General features: G+C 40.8%; 1 protein-coding gene across 1 annotated transcript; it reads left to right on the forward strand.

Moving 5' to 3' along the window:
* The first annotated feature begins 390 nt into the window (after window positions 1-390).
* Window positions 391-20,266, forward strand: ret (ret proto-oncogene receptor tyrosine kinase). Its single transcript, XM_058652104.1, has 20 exons — window positions 391-717; window positions 9,877-10,119; window positions 10,368-10,661; window positions 11,090-11,328; window positions 11,405-11,600; window positions 11,689-11,888; window positions 12,499-12,781; window positions 13,178-13,309; window positions 13,679-13,789; window positions 13,904-14,017; window positions 14,160-14,404; window positions 14,495-14,642; window positions 14,761-14,868; window positions 14,951-15,165; window positions 15,915-16,037; window positions 16,153-16,223; window positions 16,441-16,578; window positions 16,725-16,824; window positions 18,244-18,391; window positions 19,262-20,266. Exons 1-20 carry the CDS (start codon window positions 648-650, stop codon window positions 19,417-19,419), a joined length of 3,336 nt encoding a protein of 1,111 aa, XP_058508087.1. The 5' UTR covers window positions 391-647; the 3' UTR covers window positions 19,420-20,266.
* Window positions 20,267-20,703: the final 437 nt, after the last annotated feature.

Consider the following 20,703-nt stretch of genomic DNA (forward strand, 5'->3'; position numbering starts at 1 on the left):
TTACTATACGGTGATTTTTAAAAGAATGTTTAAAGGTGACACTTTTTTGTGTCATTTTGTCCCTAAATTTGAAAACCCCAAAGTAAATATTTTATTAAAATGATCCACGTTGATGCCCTTTAAGACCCAGTGTCTGCGCCTTTAAAGTGCGCCATTACACATTTAAAATAATAATAATAATAATAATAACTGTTTATCATTTTTTTCCTCTGCGTGTGGTAATGAGATGACTGACCTGCTGTTAAATTATGCTCTTAAATTTCCTGTAAACGCCTGCTGCTGCTGCTGCGGAAGCAATGGAGCAGTGAGTGAGTGTAGAGGTGGTGAATGGATCTCCTCCTCCTCCTCCTCCTGGTCATTTAGTCTGTGAGCGCAGCAGCCAGTGGAGGAACAGCGCGCGCGCGCACACACACACACACACACACACACACTCTCCTGATACTGAGGAGGACTTCATCTCTCTGTGTCTGCCCAGAGAGAGAACCGCGCACTCGGGACGCACACTGGTTTATACATCGCCCTTTTTTGACTCTTGTGGCTTGATTTTTTTTTTCCGAACTATTTAAATTTTGTTTGTATTCTTTTTGCCAAAGGAACTTTTTTAAAGTCACGTTTCATTCACAAACTTTTACTTATGGTGCGCGAAAATGGGGTTAAGTTCTGGTTTCTCTCGTGGAAACATCGCCGTGTTGATGCTGCTGCTGCTGCTGCTTGAAGGTAAGATTACAGATGCTCATCAGTTTGCATGTGAGACGCGAGGAGCAAACGATGAAGCTGCAACACACACTGTGATCCACCGTGTTTCCAAATGTAAAGCAGGTTTATTTTAATCTGTTTACGCAAATAAATCAGCAGTTACATTAAATGTACTGCTTAATGGTTAATTAAAAAAAAGAAAAAAAAAAGGAGCAGTTGAGTTTTCTCTGTTTTGAGGCATTTATTTTTATTTTCAGCATCTTCTCTTTCCTTCCTCTCAAACAGAAAAGCTATAAGTTGTTGTTGAACATAAACAAAAACACGTTTGGTTTGAGATTCACTTTCTTTAAATGAACTCCACATAGTTCTGTGTTTAAATGACTATGATGGTTGAATATAATTGGAAGTAACTGGTGGTAACTGATAACACAGTTGCTCTTGTGAGGAACTTCACGGCAACATTTTTGGAGGCTAAGTGACTTTTCCAAAATGGCAACACAGTGTTTCATGCTCACATTGTGCTGCTGGCTGTTATGCATGGCACCACGCGTTGAGTCCTACAGTCAAATAAAGAGAGCCATAAATCATAATATTCTAATCCCAGTCACAATCCCTCAGCCCAACTGTACCAACATTGCCGATCCCATGCAGTCTATATTTAAAGTGTCTCTCATAGCTGAGGAGTGTGCAAATCTCTGTGTGCTGCAAGGACGTCAAATGTGATGCTGGGACAAATATAGGCCGTTGTGTGGAATTTTTGAGTTTGTTTTTGGACTTAAAACCAGTCTTAGCAGAGGTCACTGTCAGGACCTACAATCCTACATTTATCAGGAATGTAGGATTGAAATAAAAAGATTAAACCGCTCAGTGTTTTTGGGGGGAATTGAGATATGGAAAATATGGTTATCGTGCTATTTCATGTCTGCATGAGTGTGAACTTACCAGGAAACTGTTCAGGCTTAGACCAAAGGGAGCAGTTTCCTGCAGAGTTGTTACAATGATTAATTCTTAAGGTGCCACAGTTGCACACAACGCTCTCTGATTATTTATCTTCATGACAGACAGTGGAATTCACAACACAAAGAGGCTGAGAGTCATAAATTTATATCACAGAGACATTATCACACATCCAACATGCATTCACTTTGCATTCCTGTTCTTTTATTTTCCAACACTACGGTCAGCAGGCCTTTCCCGTGATATTTATAGGTAACTAGTTGGTCTAGTTCGATTTCATATGTCAAGGCCGACATGGTAATTAAACGGGTGCTGAAATGTACACCCTACATTAAAGGCAGTGCCCATCACCTGCCTGTTTGTTGGAACAAAAGAGCGAGACTTGCTCAGAGAGGTGAAGAAGCGAGCCATGGGCAGGTGTGCAGCAGCTGCTCCTATCTCTGGGCAAACACTGGCTGTTTGTTTTCTTTAAAAAAAAATATTGCTTGTTATACCAGTGCACACAGTGCTCAGATTGCATGTCGGACGCTAACCCGCTTCAAAATGACACATCAGATTGATTTTGTTGTTTGGTTCGGTGTCACTTTTAGGAGGATGTTCTGCTTGTTGACGTCATTTACAGGAAGAACCATTTCCTGCTCTGTGTTTACAGCTCGACACACAAGTCGTTTTGAGGATTTCCCAGTGCTCATATTTTAATTAATTTAACTTTATCCTTTGATGTCTTTTTTGTGTCCCCCAATGCAAATGATTTCATCTCAGAAATGATTTTAGTGCAGAATGTGCCCATGCCAGTGAAAGCAGAAGTTATAATAATGATTGTATGGTAGAATTTATAATTATAGTTTTGTGGTTACTGATGAGTTTAGTTTTTCTTGCTGAGATAATCAAAGAAATGAAACTGGCAATCAGAGCAATCAGCATTCTTAAATGTGGCTACAGTGTTGCAATGAGGCACCACGTAGAAAAGAAAAGCAGTTCAATACATGGATTACACTTAATTGGAAGCTCTTTTTTTGGTTGTAATTTGGGTGTAAAGATGTTTTTTTTGTAGTTATTCAGCGAAGAGCAGCAGCACGTACGTTTTCTGGACTGTCACGGTGGGTCTGACTGCTGTGCCTCTGGGTGGGGATTTGCTGAAATGACCTTTGCTTCATTTGATTAATTTAAATTCAAACCAGTTAATGATGTGAGTAGTTTGATGTCGACCTAAGCACTGAAGAGCAGCTTTTATGACGAAACCTGGTAAAAGCCTTTATCGAAATTAACCAAGTCATCTTGACAAATGCGTCCGTGTAATCCATCACTTCCACAAGAAGAGTCGCAGATGTTTTCACATAAAAGCATTGATTGGTTTATCTCCCACCGTGACCTTGTTACTGTATCTTTGACCCCACCTCACCCTCTGACCTTTGAAACCTTAACCAAGCGGTAATCCTCAGTGATGACCCCCCCCCCCCCCCCCCCATCCCAGAGGAAGCCATGGATGACTGCAGCCTCTTTTGCTGCTTCTCCTTGTCCTTGCATTACAATTATGATTTTCATCAGTATCATTGCTTTGAGAAGGACCAGGTCAATAAATCTCATTTCGTACATGCTGATATTTGATTTAGCTCCTAATTACATAGGATTTAGTGAAGCTTCTGTTTCATGTTGCCTGCAGATGCATTGTAAATCCTGTCAATATTACTCTTTTGTTGTCACCACCTCTCACAGTACAGTTGGAAAACATCTCAACACAATATTTGTGCTGTGAAGTTTGTCTTTTACATAAAACGATGTAAACAGCAGGGATTTTCTTTGGGTCTTATGAAGAAAAACTCCCCCAGAGATGCAGCAGAAAGAAATACAATTCTCTGTTTGTGACTTTAAAAAAAAAAAAAGATTATTCACTTAAAATAAAAATGTTGGCATACAACGTACACCTCACCATGTGATATAAAACCACAACCATCTGGCCTCAGCTGCACTCCAATCATTAAATCTTAACCTTACCCAGGAAATGAAAGGGCACTCAGCCATACATGCTGAGAAAATCTGTGGGGGGGGGGGGGGGGGGGGTTCTTTTTAAGACAAGGAGATGAGATAAAAAGTGATAAAAATAAATAAAATAAAATGTAAGCATGTGGTTTGCCACAAATGCAGTTTTAACATTTGGAACGTTCAGTAAAATCAAAATTGTATTAGAATCAGAACAATGATGCAGCAGTTTGAACCTTTCAGTTTTTCACTCCTTTTGCCAGGTTATCAGTTTTTCACCAAAACTTTGTTGAAAACTCCATCATTACGTTCATTCAGTTTTTGATCAAACTGAATGAACGGTTATTTTGAACATCATGCCTGGTGTGGGCCAGAATCCCGACCTCTAACTCTCACTGTTGTTGCTTCTGGTACTCGTGGCCTGCATGCATGCTGCTCCTACCTGTCAAAGCTCTCGCCCTGATCCTGTAGTCAGTTCAGGGTCACACTTCCCTCTCATGCATGGCTAGAATCTAATTTTCTGGTGAAAGGACAAGGAGACATTGATTGAAATTCTGTCCTCGGGGCATTTATTCCTCTTGTATCACATGAGTCTTGACAAGTTATTTTCTGGTCGCCTAGCGGTGCACGCTGTGTTTGACCCGTCATTTACAACCGTCAACATAACAAAGGACAGGTTCTGCTCATTTGAATCTGAATGTGGGATACTCTAGAGCTGGATGTTAGTTAGTCTGGGCTGTTATTTAAATGGGATGAACACATTTTATGACATTTAAATTTGCAAGTACATTGCTGTTGGTCCAAACAGTGCCAGTCAGTTTCCCACAAACCCTGTTACTTCTTATCAGACAGAGAATACTCCTGCTTGCCCCTCCTCCACCTGCCACACCCTGCTACCACTCTGTCCATTTGTTTCGTCCTTCACCCTAGAGACGTGGGTAAATATGTTGGAAATTATTTTTCGATCACGTTCCTCCACCTGCCAGTGAGAGAGACACTCTGAAAGCCTTACTTCCGTTTATGCTGAAAGATCAGTGCCCTCCATTCTCTGCCATAAATTATGGCCCCTCCCTTCCATAATGTAATCCATCATCCACCATTAAACATGACGTGGTGACACACAGTACAACAAGCATTTAGACACTAGTACAACCAATAGTTACCAATCATTTATCTTTGTTTTAATCCCACATTAACAGGACAAATGTGGGATTAATGATGTTAAAATGTTACACACAGTACTTGTAATCCCTGTTTAAGCGCTATGGAAATGCCTACTAACAATTTTGATTTGATTCATAAGAACAGTGCAGACCTCAAATAATGACAAGATGTAACATAAAAGATCAGGCGCACGCCTGCTTTTTAGTCCTGCCAGTGGCACCAGGGATCATAAGGGATCCGTTCTCAAATGTCTGAGTAGATTTCTATACATTTTGTACAGACTAACTGCACAATTACTTGCAAAAGCAGTCGAACTTGCAATAAAACCAACGTGCAATACCCAAAACAGCATTATGGTGATATTCTGCAGTGGGTGGAAGAATTCAATGTCTGAAAGTGTGCTTTGTTTGTGGATAGACTTCAAAAAATGTCAAATCTTTATGATTTGAATGTAAAAATGACAAGTTGTTCCAATAATGAATCCTATCGCAACCACAATATCCGTTTAAATAATGGCAATATGAATTTTTGACCATCTTTTTGGTCATCTTTAGTAGAAACAGTATGCTTACGTTTGTTAATCTGTCCAGTGCATGTTTATATTTTACACTTTCCTTTGACACAGTGAGTGAACACAGCGATGTGATTAGTTTTAGTTTAAATTCTCAAACTGTGAAGAGTCTGTTATTCTTGCTTTGTATTTGGCAATTTGGAGTGGTAGCAGAAAACATTGCTCAGAAATCAATCATCTGTTAGAGTGAAAGCTTCATGACAATTGTGGCAGAAAGACATTTTCAGCACTTGCCCATGTCTCTGTACATGAGATTTATTTATTTTAATAAAAGTAGACTAATGACTTGTCCATCAGTCTGGAGCTCTATAATGTACCACATGTTCAATTTTTGATGCCACTGTCACCCCCAGAGGAATTCTTAAACTGAATTTATACTTGTAACAAACCCCCAAGGAGATGTTCTATTCGATTTCTTTATGACTGATGAACATGGCTCATTGGATCTCAGGTCTTGTATTCTCTGAGGGCTAATTGGATTACATTATTGGGTAATTGATTATTATGTTACGGTATGCATCTCGGTAAACTGAGTAATTACCTGGAGCCTGACTGCCCCCTCCAAACTGAGATCAGGTATCATATTACTCTGATGAAAACTTTGATGACTGTGTGATCATGACAGGAAATGACCTTCTCTGCTCATTAGACCTCAGTGTTTTGAGACTGAAAGCTTCACAGTCAGTACTATATTAAATCCAGGTTCTGGATGCAGTGTGATATGGCTAAAGTGGAAACCAGACAAAGATTTCAGAAACATTATAATCAATAATAGCTTTCATAAATGGAATTATAGCCCAATGTGCAGCTTTTTAGTTAATTGAATCAGAGAACCAGTCCCATAACTGTTACATCTTTGGAAGCACAGTGATTATAATATTTATTGTATTACCATCACCATATAACCGGGTGATGTGCCACTTCATGCTTCTCGCTGCAGTTTCTCTGTAATAGGTGATGGATTCTTAAGAAAAATATGGATATTGATGGAGCAAATTATGGAGCTGGCTGTGAAATGAAACCCATACTGTTGATGTAATGTTTCTGCGCCCAGCTAAAGAAGTGGGTTCACATTACGTGCGGCACAGATGATTACACACATGCAGGCCTCAACCGTTCCCCTCGTCTGTCTCATCAGTGGAAAACAATCAGCATCACTGTTGATTACTACTGTTATTGATTGGTCTGCTGCCAGATACACGGCCTGGCCGATGGGTCGTTACAAAGGACTGATGTAGCACATGTTGACCTTGGGAATCAGAGGGCATGGGGCTGAGCTCGCACCGCGGGAGCTCCAGTCCATGAACAAGATTAGTGAGGGACTGAATCATACAGCAGCTTGACTGGGTCACTTCTCTTTAACCGCCATGTCTTTGATGGGGACACTCAGTGAGGGTGGGAGATCCATGTTTTGTTTCATAGAGGTAGATTAGTAAGCTTGTGGGTTAGTCCAGCCCATGAGCTCATAGCTGGTAAATCTATCAGCCGAAGCACGCATTGAGCTAATTGAGTTCCTGTCTTTGTCTGGGACGACGGAGAGGGCGTTCCACCCTATCAGCTCTGACCAGTCCCAGACACACTGTGGTCTGTGGCTGACTGAGCACGTGGTTTCCGATTTTGTGATGAGGTTTTGTCCTCTTTGTCCTTCCACTGTTAAAAAATATGACACAAAACGAGACAGTGACCATTTAAACTCAAGGTAACTGCAAAAATCAGAGCCAGACAGGGACAGGGAGAGCATACGGGTGTAGATGACTGAGAGTGTTTCACATTGTTGTTTTTCAGTCCAGTTTCACTATCCACTCAGCAGTACATGATATCTATTGTCAACATGAATTGCTACAAGAGTCCTCCTGTTCAAACACTGGCTTTGTTTGCAAAATTACTTACTCTAGCTTTTGAAGAAATGACACTATATGTTGCAGCTGAGCATCAGCTTTATGGGTGTTTGAGGGCTGTAAAAGGTCGGACTATGAAGCGAATGTTTACTCACTTTGATTTATGACACATCAAGCTGGTTCAAAACAGCATTATGTCATTCCCTATGTTTCAACCTCAAGTGAACATTTGTGTTTTGCTGTCCTCAAGACATATGAAACAAATCATGTGCTGCAGTGTGTTTATTTAAAAAAAGAAAGAAAATAATAACAATAATAATAATAATAACATTCCATGTATGGTGTTAAGATGTGAGTTGTCATTACTGTCTATTTTCCCGTCATTCTTGTGCATCGTTTGGAGGAGGTAATGAGTCACGCTGAAATTTGTCATCATGGCTTCACCGACAAAAGATGCCATTTGCTAAGAGAGGCCTGCTTGATCCATTCAATTAATTAGTTTTGATATAAACTGCTTGCTTTCTGTTGGCCTCTGTCCTGGAAAGAAATTGAATTTTGAATGATATAAACGAATTGTGTTGCATGCAGTCCAATCACTGTGGCTGTGTGCCAGTATTCATAAATGCATACGGCTCTTATTGGTTAATATGTTGCTCCGTCTAGTTTTATTTGTGTGAGATTTGTGTGGATTAATTGTCTGTATTTATTTAATGAAGCGATGTAGAATGATGGATGTTATAGCGTGTTAAAACTGCAAATAAATCAAGGATCTTTAGTGTTTCATCAAATTAGTACAGACCAATGTGTATTCTGATGAATATTGAGGAACAGTTTTCCTTTCTGTCTGGTTTAGGCTTGTGTCACTATGATAACAGCTCCCTCTAATGGTCGATTTATGTCCAGAGATGAAGATTGTATTGATTGCATTTACTGTGTGTTACTTCCCATAATAACAAAGTCTGTAATTTTTCATGTAATACATATATATATATGAAAATATGTACAACATAAAATGTTAGGTTTTCATTATTTATTCCAATCAATTATCTTTTCAACCTTGTTTTTTAAAATATGTAATTTGTTACATCCTGTATTGATTGTTGAGCTGATAGTGTTGTCTGAATATAAGAACTGATTTGTGATTTAGGAAATATAGCGTAAATATAGCATCTTCTTTTAAAAAAAAAACCAGCAACATATATTTGTGGTTTTGTTTTGTATAGAAATGTTACAGAACAAAAACAAAAAACAGTGCAGAACATATACTTCTATTGGTTCAACTGACAGATCTATGTATCTAACTGTGCTCCTAAACCTGGGACTGATACATTACCCTCACAACACTCAGTATATTAACACAGTGATGGGATTAAAAAAATCAAAAGTCATCCCTAAAATGTCAGTAGTCATGAAAGTGACTCCTGCCATCCCAGCAGGATTTACAATCAAGTGGCCTGCTGTTTGTGTTTGTCCCAGGGACACTTAATAAAAAGGGCTGTGGCCTCTGTTTGTGTATCTCCATCTTTATCCTTCAGGAAGGACGGCCACATTTTATCCATCAGCTCAGCCTCCTGTCATCCAAGCCTCATGAAATTAAATCAATGTCTGAAACCAGAGCTGAAGCCTCAACTGCACCAACAGAAATAGAAAATCTAGTTTTGCTGTCTGCTAATGACATTAGTGCGTTCCCTAAATGGTCGCCGACTGTCGTCAAAGAGGAACATAACAGGGGTATAATTACAGGAGGAACACTCACATCTCCATTTTCCTGTAAAACACACGGCCTGCTATAGCTTTTTATGGACTACCCCCCCTCCAAACACATACATGCGTGCATGCATCCACACCACCACACGGCAACAGAGCCGTGATTCATTTATCCTACATATCATGTTTTCCCTTGTAATTAAGCTTCTCAAGGTGAACGCAAGGAGAAGCGGAAACCACACGTTATTGACCACATGAGAAATTCATTAAAAGAGCTGCATAAGTGTCATTTGAGCCCCCCTTTCAATTTCCGCTGCAGTGGAGGAGATGAAAAACGCATCAGAGGAGACGAAAACTGAACCTGTCATACTCCATGTATGTCTTAATTTCCACTCACTGCCCAGACAGGTTTGACAGTGTGCATTGTTGTCGCTATCAAATATACAGGAAGAGATGTCTGAGTGGGATAACGGCTGTTATCCTGCTCTGTAATAAGACAGTAATGTAAGGCCTTATTTTTCAGTTATCAGGGCTGCTGCTGTGGAACAGGAGACAGGATAGGTCATCTGCTAATAAGGGGGTTGGTGGTTCAGTCCACATCCGAAAGTGTCTTCCTCGGGCATGAAGTGTGCGCAGCGTTGGGATAGTGAATGAGTGAATGAATGTCAAACTACAAAATGCAATATAAAATACAAACCATGTACAACGAGCAGAACTAGGACTGAATGATAAATAATGTTGAAATCCAAATCATATTTTAAAAACAATGCGTTTACAAACATCTTTAAGTTTTCATCCTCACATTATACCACAGAGTATGTAATCATGTGTCATGTTTCATCACTTTTTAAATCAATTTTACAGTGAATATTGAACTGAAGCTTGACTTCAGCTCAAAATGATACTGTAAATCACAAATACAGCTGACTATATCTTTTTTTTTTGTTTTTGTCAATTCTCCAGGAGTGACAGGGTTGTACTTTCCTCAGAAGGAGTACATTGAGACGGTATACGTGGGCCAGCCTGCAGGTACACCGATCCTCCAGGTCCACGCTATGCTGGACAACGACTCCGAGCGGCCGCATTTCTACCTGTGCTGGAGCGCGCTCAAACGTCCACCCCACAACTCCTGGTTCCACATGGACATTAACACTGGAATATTGTCCTTAAACAAAACCCTTGAGGAGAGCGACTTCACCTTCCCAAGTGAGTTGGGTACACACATTTTCATGGTAATATACAAAAGTCCAAAATAGTAAAAGGGTCTCTGTATATTCCTGTTTCACTGCTGCATGAGTGATAGTAAAGTAGTTTCTTGATGTTTGTGCTCTTTGCATACTAATAATGCTTTGGCTTTGTGTTCAGGTTGTAAAAAGGAAATCCATTCAACAAAAAGAGCACTGTCTGAGATTAAAATGCCTCCTGTTTTTTCTTTTGGCTGTGAATCCCTTTAGATCAACATTTGTGGTCAGTGAAGAAGTTGGTCCTTCATGCCACAGTCTTACCCAACGTCTCCAGGAAACCTCACTGCATGAACAAAAACGCCCCTCGGATCACTCTGGACTTTGTCAACGCCACATTGCCACAGTGTGCTCAGACAGATATGAAGGAACTGTGCTTCCCCCACAGAGACACCGCCAACCCTCACATAATGGAGAACAGGTTCCCCGGGGCCATCAGGCAACTCCGACGTCTTACCAGACTCAACGTTTGTCCTAACTACACCATCTCTTATAATGTGGAATCAGGTCAGAAACAAAGACATGTGTGAACACTCACACCTGTGTAACTCAGACACATCTCTTACGTAGGTTATGATTATTTCAGGTGAAGGGCAGATTTCTCTCTCTGTGTGTGTCTGAGAAAACAAAAATCATGTGACATGTTAAACCTTTTCTGTCAGAGATAAATCAGAAACTAAAGTCATAAACAAATCGGTGGTGTGGGGAAACACACGAACGAGACGCAGCAGTGACACTCATTGTGGCTCATGTTACCTAACGTTAGCAGCCGTTGTACACATGTGTCGACTGAATGACTCTCAAACACCTGAAGTACAGTTACACTAGTTTGACTTTTATTCCATTGCTGCTGTTGCAAAGGTCACGTCAGACCTTTTTGTGACGAAGACACACAGTTAACACACACAGTTTGTCCCTCTTCCACTTCTTCTCAGAGACCCCAGCGCCATTTGCTGTGAACGACAACTCCACAGAGCTGGTGGTGACCGCTCCATTAGACCGCGAGGAGAGCGAATGCTACAGACTCCTGCTGGTCTGTACAGTCCGAACAGAAACAGTCATCACCAAGGTGGAGACTTCCCTGGACGTGTTTGTTATGGACGAGGATGATAACGCACCATATGTAAACGGAACAGACGCAACAGATATTATCATCAGCTTCAATCGTACAAAGGTGAGCGGGAGAGGGAGCACTGGTCTGGTCACTCAATGTCAGACACTGTCTCACTGTCTTGTTTTTTTATCCTTAGGGTGGCTCCTTTGGAACCTTGTTTGTCTTTGACAGGGATTTAACACCCATTTTTCACATTGACAAGAGTCACAGTAAGTACAGGGGGACCTTGCTCAATAGTGATGCGTGGATAAATAAAACGTTTGACATAAAAGGCACCTTCAGTGAAAAGAAAGCTGCTCATGGAGGCATTCGAGAGACCATTCACGACTACCGTGAGTAAATCCAGGTCCTGAAAGTCACCTGTTTTTATCATCACCGTAGTTTTTAATGTATACATGTTTTTGTTCTCTCTGATTTTAGAGCTTGTCCTGAAGAGGAACCTGTATGTGAATGAGAATCGCTCCGTGCAGCTGGACTACCTGGTCAATGACACAACCTACCCTGGTCTAGAGGGAACAGTGTTGCTGCACTTCAACATCACCATCTTACCAGTGCACATCCGCTTCGCAAACGTCACACACACGTTCACACTGACGCGCAGAGCTTCCGTTTATGCTCAGGTAAAACTTACCAAATGCCAAAGTAGAAATTTGTTACAAGTCAGTCATAAACTGAATTTATAGGCTATTACAAAATGTGTTAGCCACTGCAATTATTTCTCCTTAATATATTGGCCAATATAAGTCTACTCTTAATGTGATTGCAGTGGCATTTAACCAACGGAAACAGTGACACTAAGTTTTTGTGTCTACGGTCTGCATAGATTTACCAGCACAATTCTTAAGTAGCAGCAGATCAACTCCAACATTCCTGTGTTGTCGGAAATGTTTTTGAGGTTTTTTTATAGTGGAAGAAATTGTCACAAAACAAATAGATCTGTGACCAGTGTTTTAGTGGACGTCGTATCATGCATGAAGATCGAAATAGTCAAGGTAATAGTCAGAGGTTGCACATTTCTGTTGGTGCTCATGTGGTAAGTAAATGGGTTTCAGAGTTTTGATGCTGCAATCATTTTAAGATTATTTTATTTTACTTTGAAATGTTCGAGTGTTCATTCCACAGCAGTGCTGACTCACTTACAGACATTACTGCCACCTGCTGGAAGTCTTTTTCTCTTTAATGACCCATAATGATGTGGCGTTTTTATTCCCTTGTTTTCTTTCCTCTCAGGTTGGCAGAGTGTGCGTGGAAAACTGCCAGCAGTTTGATGGCTTCAGTGTCACGTACCGCCTCGAGGTGCCAGATAGGAACGCATCTGCTGACTTGCAGTTCTGCTACGGAGCCATTAGCATTACCCAGTCTCCTGGCGAGATGTGGGGACTGCTCTATGTGAACGACTCGGAGGCTTTGCGCAAGCCCGAGTGCCAGGACCTGCAGTACTTTGTTGTCGCCCAGGAGGAGCACACAAAGCAGGAGGCCACCACACAGATCCACATCCAACTGGATAGTGAAGGTGAAACTGCAACAGACAGGGTCCACTTTTTATCAAGATTTTATCAAGTGAAGCCTCAAGATTTACTTTTACTTGCACCATATTGAGGTTTTGCTACCTAAGATGTCATCTGTAAACCAGGCACCTATTGAATGGAGTTGAGTCGCCCCTTGGTGGCTATTTATTATATTCTTACTTCCAGATTAGCTTCAACCAGCAAACTGGAAGACTATTCCCACTTTTTAAAGATTTTTATAGAAATCTAACCTTATGTTTAGAGTTTAGAGCTAGTGTTCTCTTGGAACTTTGCAACTCCTTGCAATTTACACATGAGGCATCCTTTTAAAAATGTTTCCCTTTTCCCTAAATGCCTGTTACAGATTGCTTATGTGTGTTGTGTGGCTCTGTTGAAAATAGTAAACAAAGGCAGCCAGGAGAACCAGCAGTTCCTGTCCTGTGCCGAAAACAGGCGACGGGGAGACTGTGAGTCTGTCCGAGGCCTGGGGGCAACCACAGGGAGATGTCAGTGGAGGCAAGGCACAGAGAAAGGTACGGTTTAATGCATTAAAAATTACCATCATCAAATAGACCTCGAACCCAATGAGACTATGTAGGAAAACGTGTTTCTCACAGTGGTGGCAATGGAACAAATTAAAGCCTGGATCCAGCACGTGTATTCCTTTCAGTTACATGCTTTTTTGCAACAGGATGCAAGTCATGGAAAGTGTGGTTTTAATTATGATAAATACAAGCACTAACAAAATGTAGGCTAGTGCCCACAGTGGTGCCTTGTTGTTTAAACACCTAAACCCTTAATTTTAGGCCAAGTGAACTAAACCTCAAAATTAGTGTCCTTGGCAATGAAATGTATGCATTGATGTTCATCAAGTGCAGATTGTTTGTCATCTGTTGTTTCAGGAATATCTGAATATTACTCAACCTGCTCGCCTGATCTGCGGACGTGCCCAGATAGCTTTTGTGATGCAGTGGAAAGCAAAGACCCATTAATATGCCCACAAGACTGTACAAGTATGAAACATGTATTTTCCTGCAAATACTACATGATTAAAAAAAGAAGAAAAAAAATCAGGTATCCTATGTAATGTAGACGTGTAACTAAAAGCATTTCACTTGTCTCTGAAGAGGAGACCGTGATTGGAGGTCATGAACGAGGTTTAGGGAACGGGATTAAAGCTGGATATGGAACCTGCTACTGCTACTCTGAGAGATGCTTCTGTGAGAAGGAAGATATTGAGGGTGAGTTGTCATAAATCACACCAAGCAGTTGGTGATAAAATGTCTCTGTGAGGTCCTATGTCATGTCATCTCAAGAAGGAACCAGAAATTTGATAGCGGCTTTCTTGAAAAATGACACTTGTGCAATATCCTCCTCCTCCAGAGGCGATATGTGATGACATGTGCAAGACCATCATCGCCACGTCTCTGCTGCTCTCCTTTGTCGCCTCCATCCTCCTGTCCTCATACTTCATTCACCGGTATCACAAGAACTCGCCGAAACCACCGATAGCCTCTGCAGAAATGACGTTCCGTCGGCCAGCTCAGGCTTATCCCATCAGCTTCCCTGCAAACAACTTACGCCGGGGCTCACAGGACTCTATTGAGCCTGATACCTTTAAAATACCTGTAAGCTTCTTTTATAAGACATTTTTTTCCCTCTTTCTTCTGTGTTGTTGTAACATTTGAGAAACTGGAGATATCACACTGTTTCAACAGGAAGATCCAAAGTGGGAGTTTCCTCGTAAAAACCTTGTACTTGGCAAGACTTTAGGAGAAGGAGAGTTTGGAAAAGTTGTCAAGGCTACAGCTTTCCGGCTGAAAGGAAAAGCAGGTTACACCACTGTGGCTGTGAAAATGCTTAAAGGTAAGACAAGCCGGGCAAAGACCAGACAAGCCTGGAAGTCATGATGATATATGAGAAATTAATGTCTGGAGAGACAAATGTTTTTTTCATTACAATCCCTGCTTTTCCTCCATAACAGAGAACGCCTCACACAGTGAGCTGCGTGACCTGCTGTCGGAATTCACTTTACTGAAGCAAGTCAACCATCCGCATGTCATAAAGATGTATGGAGCCTGCAGCCAGGAAGGTAAGGCCTCACTCCACCTGCCATTCACACCCGGGGCATGTGTGTTGCACATGGGGTCTTAGTGCTGCGTTTCTCTCAATAGGACCATTGTATCTGATTGTGGAGTACGCCAAATATGGGTCGCTCCGCAACTTCCTGCGCGAGAGTCGGAAAGTTGGCCCGAGCTACATGGGCAGGGACGCCAACCGAAACTCCAGCTACCTGGAGAACCCAGATGACAGGGCGCTCACCATGGGCGACCTGATCTCCTTTGCATGGCAGATCTCCAGAGGCATGCTGTACCTGGCTGAAATGAAGGTACTTGTCAAAGAGGTTTACGTTCAAATGTTTTGATTGCAGCCTAAATACAAAAGCCAGAGGAGCTGAAATAATAGCGGTTAAGACTGAACATGTTTCAGCATATGTTTTTCCAAGTTTATAGCTACAGTGTGTAACAGAATGAGCAGAGCAGTGAAGTTATTTTTCTGATAGTTTCTCAGCGGTTTGTTCAAAAACAAGCTGCTGGAAGTAAAAACAGACTTGAACTAAGCTTCTGCAGTAAGAGCAGCAGAGGCCGTGGCAGAGTCAGTCTGCACGAGGCAGAACTATGAGGATTAGGAGAATTCTCCTGGCATCTTTAGCCTTGGAGGCGAGCAGAGACATCAGACTTTTCTCACTCCTCAGGTGAGCCTGCAGAACTTTCACAAAGGATGACTCTAGGTCTGTATCCCTACCATGTGCTGCTGTTTCTTCATCATGCTTCCGCCTTCCCTCCATCATTTGTGACACATCACGGAAACACACCACTGCTGTACTGAGAATCACAGAGTCATGTGGGACTGAAAGGTTTAATCAGCATTGTGTGAATTAATTTTACAATGATTTGAACGTAACAGACATTTGTTTTTGTTTCAAAAATTATCCACTACAGCTTTAAATACAATTTCAAGTCGAAGTGTTGAGGAAAGCTTAAATATTGGTCTAAATGACGCTGAATCATCTGTGTTGAATTGTCAGTTGAAAGCAGAGAGATGAATGAAGCTGAAATGAGCATCTTGGTCTGACAGCTCGTTCACAGGGACCTTGCAGCACGAAACGTCCTCGTCGCTGAGGGAAGGAAGATGAAGATCTCAGACTTTGGCCTCTCCAGAGACGTGTATGAAGAGGACTCGTATGTTAAGAGGAGCAAGGTATAAAAAAAAGAAAAAAAGAAAAGGGAGTAGAAAAGTACAAATGTTCATAGATCAAATGTTTTAGAAAACAAATAATAATAAAAAAATAACCATTTCTCTCTTTGTTTTCCAGGGCCGTATTCCTGTTAAATGGATGGCAATAGAGTCCTTGTTTGATCACATATACACAACCCAAAGTGATGTGTGAGTGCAATTATTATTTAAAATATGACTGATATAAGATTGATACCAATGTCATATCTGCACAATAATTATGAAGATAATAAACCAAGCTGTATTGCATGAAGACTGAAAACAGGAAAGACCAAGATTAGCCTTTGCCTAAAAAAAAAATAATAAAAAAAAAGAACTGGCTTCCGAGTTTTAATTTAATTACATTTTTTTTTTATCTTCTTCCAAGCTGGTCCTTTGGTGTGCTGCTGTGGGAAATAGTGACACTGGGAGGAAATCCATACCCAGGCATCGCTCCTGAACGCCTCTTTAACCTCCTCAAAACTGGCTACAGAATGGAAAGACCAGAGAACTGCTCAGAGGAAATGTGAGCTCCTCTCTATTGCTCCGCAGCATCGTCTCATTTTTGCCGAGACGCCGTTCCACAGCACATGCAGATGTGGAAAATAACTCATCTGGGAGAATAGCATTACACTTACACTTGTCCCAATGTGCAACTTTTTCCCTCTACAGGTATAACCTCATGCTTCGGTGCTGGAAACAAGAACCAGACAAGAGGCAGACATTCTCAGACATCAGCAAAGAGCTCGAAAAGATGATGGTGAAAAGTCGGGTATGGTGACGCTGTTCAATACATCACAATAAGTTATTCATAATCTTCCACAGGAAAGAAATGAGGGGGAGGAATTAATCATCATCTTTCCATGCATTACAGGCATCACATTAAGTGATGCATCATTGTGATCTTAAGCTGCATTTCCACCAAGTGATACAGAGAAGTTCAGCTCATTACTGTACAGAGTCAGTTAACCCGGATCTGGATCTGGAGTGCATTTAAAAGGGTTAAATGCACTCCAGATCCAGATCCGGGAACACAGAGCATTTCGGCTGTTTTTTTTCATCACTATGTTAAGACGTACCGTATATACAGAGGCTATAAGGATGTGCAATATAGAGTGTTATATATATCCTTATCCTTATATATCCTTTTTTCAGCACAACCTAGACAATCTGATGAAACTTTTTTTTTTTTTTTTTCACCAACTATATTAACACACCTGAGCAAAACGTACTCAGAATGTTTAAAATTGGATAAAGCCTGAATATGTGACCTATAAACACACACCCCCGGGACGTCCATATAAGGAGTTGTGTATTATTTCCACGGCAAATTACCATGGGTGCACCTGTGTCGCAGATCTGTGCCCAGTGAGCACCAGGGGTTAATAACATCATACCAACATGACACAGTAAAGCATGTCAAAAAATTCAACAAAGAAGAAGAACATGACATAGTTACAGTGTTGGGACTGAACATTGTTCTCCCTGTGTGTGCGTGGGTTTTCTCCAGGCTCTCCAGTTTCCTCCCACAGTCCAAAAAACATGCAGATTTGGGGATTCGGCAAATTGGACACTCTAAATTGAAAGTGTGAGTGTGAGAGTGACTGGTTGTTTGTGTCCATGTGTCCCTGTGATGGACTGGCAACCTGGGGGGAGAGGCGGGGTCCAGGGCGTACCCCGCCTCTCACCCTATGTCAGCTGGGTTTGGCACAAGCGGAGGTGGTAGAAGATGAATGACTGAACGTTGAACCATTTTTGCTGGACATTAAAACGCACCACTGCCTCTTTAAATTCTCGTACACAGACACAAGTTGGGCCTGCTTCACTGAATGATCTGTCCCTCTTCCCAAAATGCTCCAGATACCATAATTAGTGCCTGAATCCTAAAATGTGGCCTTGGCCAATGTAATCATAGAGCATTCCAGTCTGGGCTCTGCTGCTGATGTGAGGCAGCTAAATATAGAGCATTTAAGGACAAGGGAATGCAGACATCCCAGAATACTGCAGTCAAGATCACATCGTCTCTGTTATCAGAAAAAAAAGAGGCAGTGGGTAAATCATTGTAGGTGGTAAAGAGAAGGTTTTTGAACAGACCTCACAGTCAGTGAATGTCTTTGACCTTCAACTCAACATGAGCTGTGCCTCCACTCCTCTTAAGCAGCCTAAAAACACCTTTATCTGCTCTTGTCAGGATTACCTGGACCTTGCAGCTTCCACGCCTGCCGATGCTCTGCTGTACGATGACGCCCTCTCTGAAGAGGACACTCCACTAGTGGACTGTAATAACGCCCCTCTCCCTCGAACCCTCCCTTCCACATGGATTGAAAACAAGCTCTATGGTAGAATCTCCCATGCATTTACTAGATTTTAGAAACAGGACACACAACACAATCTCTCTCTCTTTTTTGGCAAGTTGTGATTGGCTTTTCCATAGTCAAGTGTGTGTGACTGTGATGTAGGCATGCCTTTTTTGCTGATTAATGCTGACATATCTCCCATTTCATTATAAATGTGAGGTTCAGTAGAGAAAAAAAAAAAGATCTTGTGTCTTGACTTTTTTTGTTTCTTTGGACCTGCTTCTAATGTACATAAATGCTGACCCCAAAATTTGTAAATATTGAATAAACCCTTCATTTTTAGTTTATATGGCACTGCTCATATTCACACTTCACCCGCATTTTATTTGTACATAGTTTCCATTTCACCACATTCCATTGTCACCATTTTCTTTGCATTTGGAAGGAACAGCGTGTAACATTTGAAACAGGTCCTCTGTCGAATCAATCACTCTCTGTGGTTTGAATTCCAGATTGTCTTACATTTCCTGACTTTTTAATGTATATTAGCCATACGTAAATAGTACTGACACAATGCTGAACAGAGAAACAGTAAGGCTTTTGAACGCAACTCTAAAGTGACAAACAGAAGCAGAACACACCCAACTCATTACTTGCTGTCCATCTTCATTTCTCAACAGCTACAGGACGACAACCACAGATCATATTATTGCTTTTCGCATTACCAAAACACCCAAAATAAAATCATACATGATCTTTTCATTTAAAAGAAGCAAACTTAAGAGTTGCAACTTTACACACCTGAGAGTCAAATCAGGACGGGCACTGCAGAGTTTTGATTTGAGAGCCTTACTGTCTGCACGATGTTTGTGTTTCACTGAGTGCAGAAAAATGATATGTTCTCGTTTTTAGGCATGTCATACCCGAACTGGCCTGAGAAGAGCCCGGTACCGCTCAACAGACATGATGCCACTAATCCAGTCTTTACAAGATATGCCAATGATAGTGTTTATGCAAACTGGATGGCTTTGCCTTCACCCGCAAAAGCTGTGGACAAGCTTGATAGCTAAAGACAAACCGACACTGTAGAAAAGATGACTAATTGGTAGATGTATATATTTCTATAAGACTGTATATATATATACGATCTGATGCTAAAGTTGGTTCCCTTTTATTTCTGTTGCATGGGTTGCATTCAAGGTTTAAAGCTGAGGTGTTTTGGCTACTAAAACTGGCTGGATCAACGTAGACCATGCTTCATTCTGCTCTTCAGTATGTTAATTATTACCTCATGGGTCATGTTGGCCGAGTTGTATCACTGCATGACTTGTGTACCAGATTGTATGTCAGTGTCAATGTCTTTAAGTGCCTGTGCCGCTTCTACAATACCCTCCGATTGTTAATGTGCGACCGTGAAGATCTTGTTCCAGCCCAGGAATTAAAGGGGACGTCTTTACCATCACTGTTGTAGACAGCTGGGATTGAGTGGACAGAAAATGCTGAACTTGTTCTGCAAATGTAAAGTTTCTACTGTGGAGAATCCAGCTCCTCGTAATGTCAAAGGCCCATTTTGTGTTTCTCCCACAAGATGTTTCAAAGCTGTTGTTGCCAAAGAAAAAAGTAACACAGACATGTTCAGTGAACGAGTTCATATTCTTTTTTTTCTGTTTTCTGTTGGGTTTTTTTTTTTTACATGAAAAATATCAACTAGAGAGTGCTACTGCAGTGTGAGAACATGAGATTTAATGTAGATCGTGACAATGTTCTTTCGTCAGACTATGGTTCACTTTTTTTTTGATTCACTGTAATTGCAATCTTTGTGGAAAAAACGTACGGTGATGTAAAGTAAGGAGTGTTATCATTGTCCTGTTATTATTTGATTATGTTACCATTAATAATAAACATTCAAAATGTGCAGTTTGTCTAAAGACGGATAAGTTTCTGTATGATAGCTTTTTTCACAATTGAAAAAAAAGAAAATTGAGTTTTATTTAACTACTCTATCAGTATAGTTGCAGGAATAATAGTAGAATTATCAGGCATTCATCCACAAAAGTGTAAGGAGTAATGCTAATTTTTTATTTTTTCTGATCTGGAAAACAATTTATTTATTTATGCATATTTAAAACTTTTTTGTGTCAGTTAAGCATACAATTTAAGTAAATAAAATAAACTTGTTTATATAATGTCAAATATGTCTGTTTTTTAAAAATATCTCTCAGATGATGTAGAATTCTTCTAGCAAGTTAAAATATACATGATAGTTGCTCCCATGACCCCCGATGTAATATGTAATACTTACATTCCAACAACTGGAAACATTTTATAGTGTTAATAAAAGCGTTCAGTAAAAT

This window comes from Solea solea, chromosome 15 (genome assembly GCF_958295425.1).
Source record: "Solea solea chromosome 15, fSolSol10.1, whole genome shotgun sequence".
Lineage (NCBI taxonomy): Eukaryota > Metazoa > Chordata > Actinopteri > Pleuronectiformes > Soleidae > Solea > Solea solea.

What these genes read in the sequence shown, in the direction of transcription:
- ret (XM_058652104.1), top strand. Translation starts at nt 648, where the DNA reads ATGGGGTTAAGTTCTGGTTTCTCTCGTGGAAACATCGCCGTGTTGATG. An exon ending in AGAGACCATTCACGACTACC is followed by an intron (nt 11,601 to 11,688) that starts GTGAGTAAATCC and finishes CTCTGATTTTAG; the next exon opens with AGCTTGTCCTGAAGAGGAAC. An exon ending in AGATGATGGTGAAAAGTCGG is followed by an intron (nt 16,825 to 18,243) that starts GTATGGTGACGC and finishes TGCTCTTGTCAG; the next exon opens with GATTACCTGGACCTTGCAGC.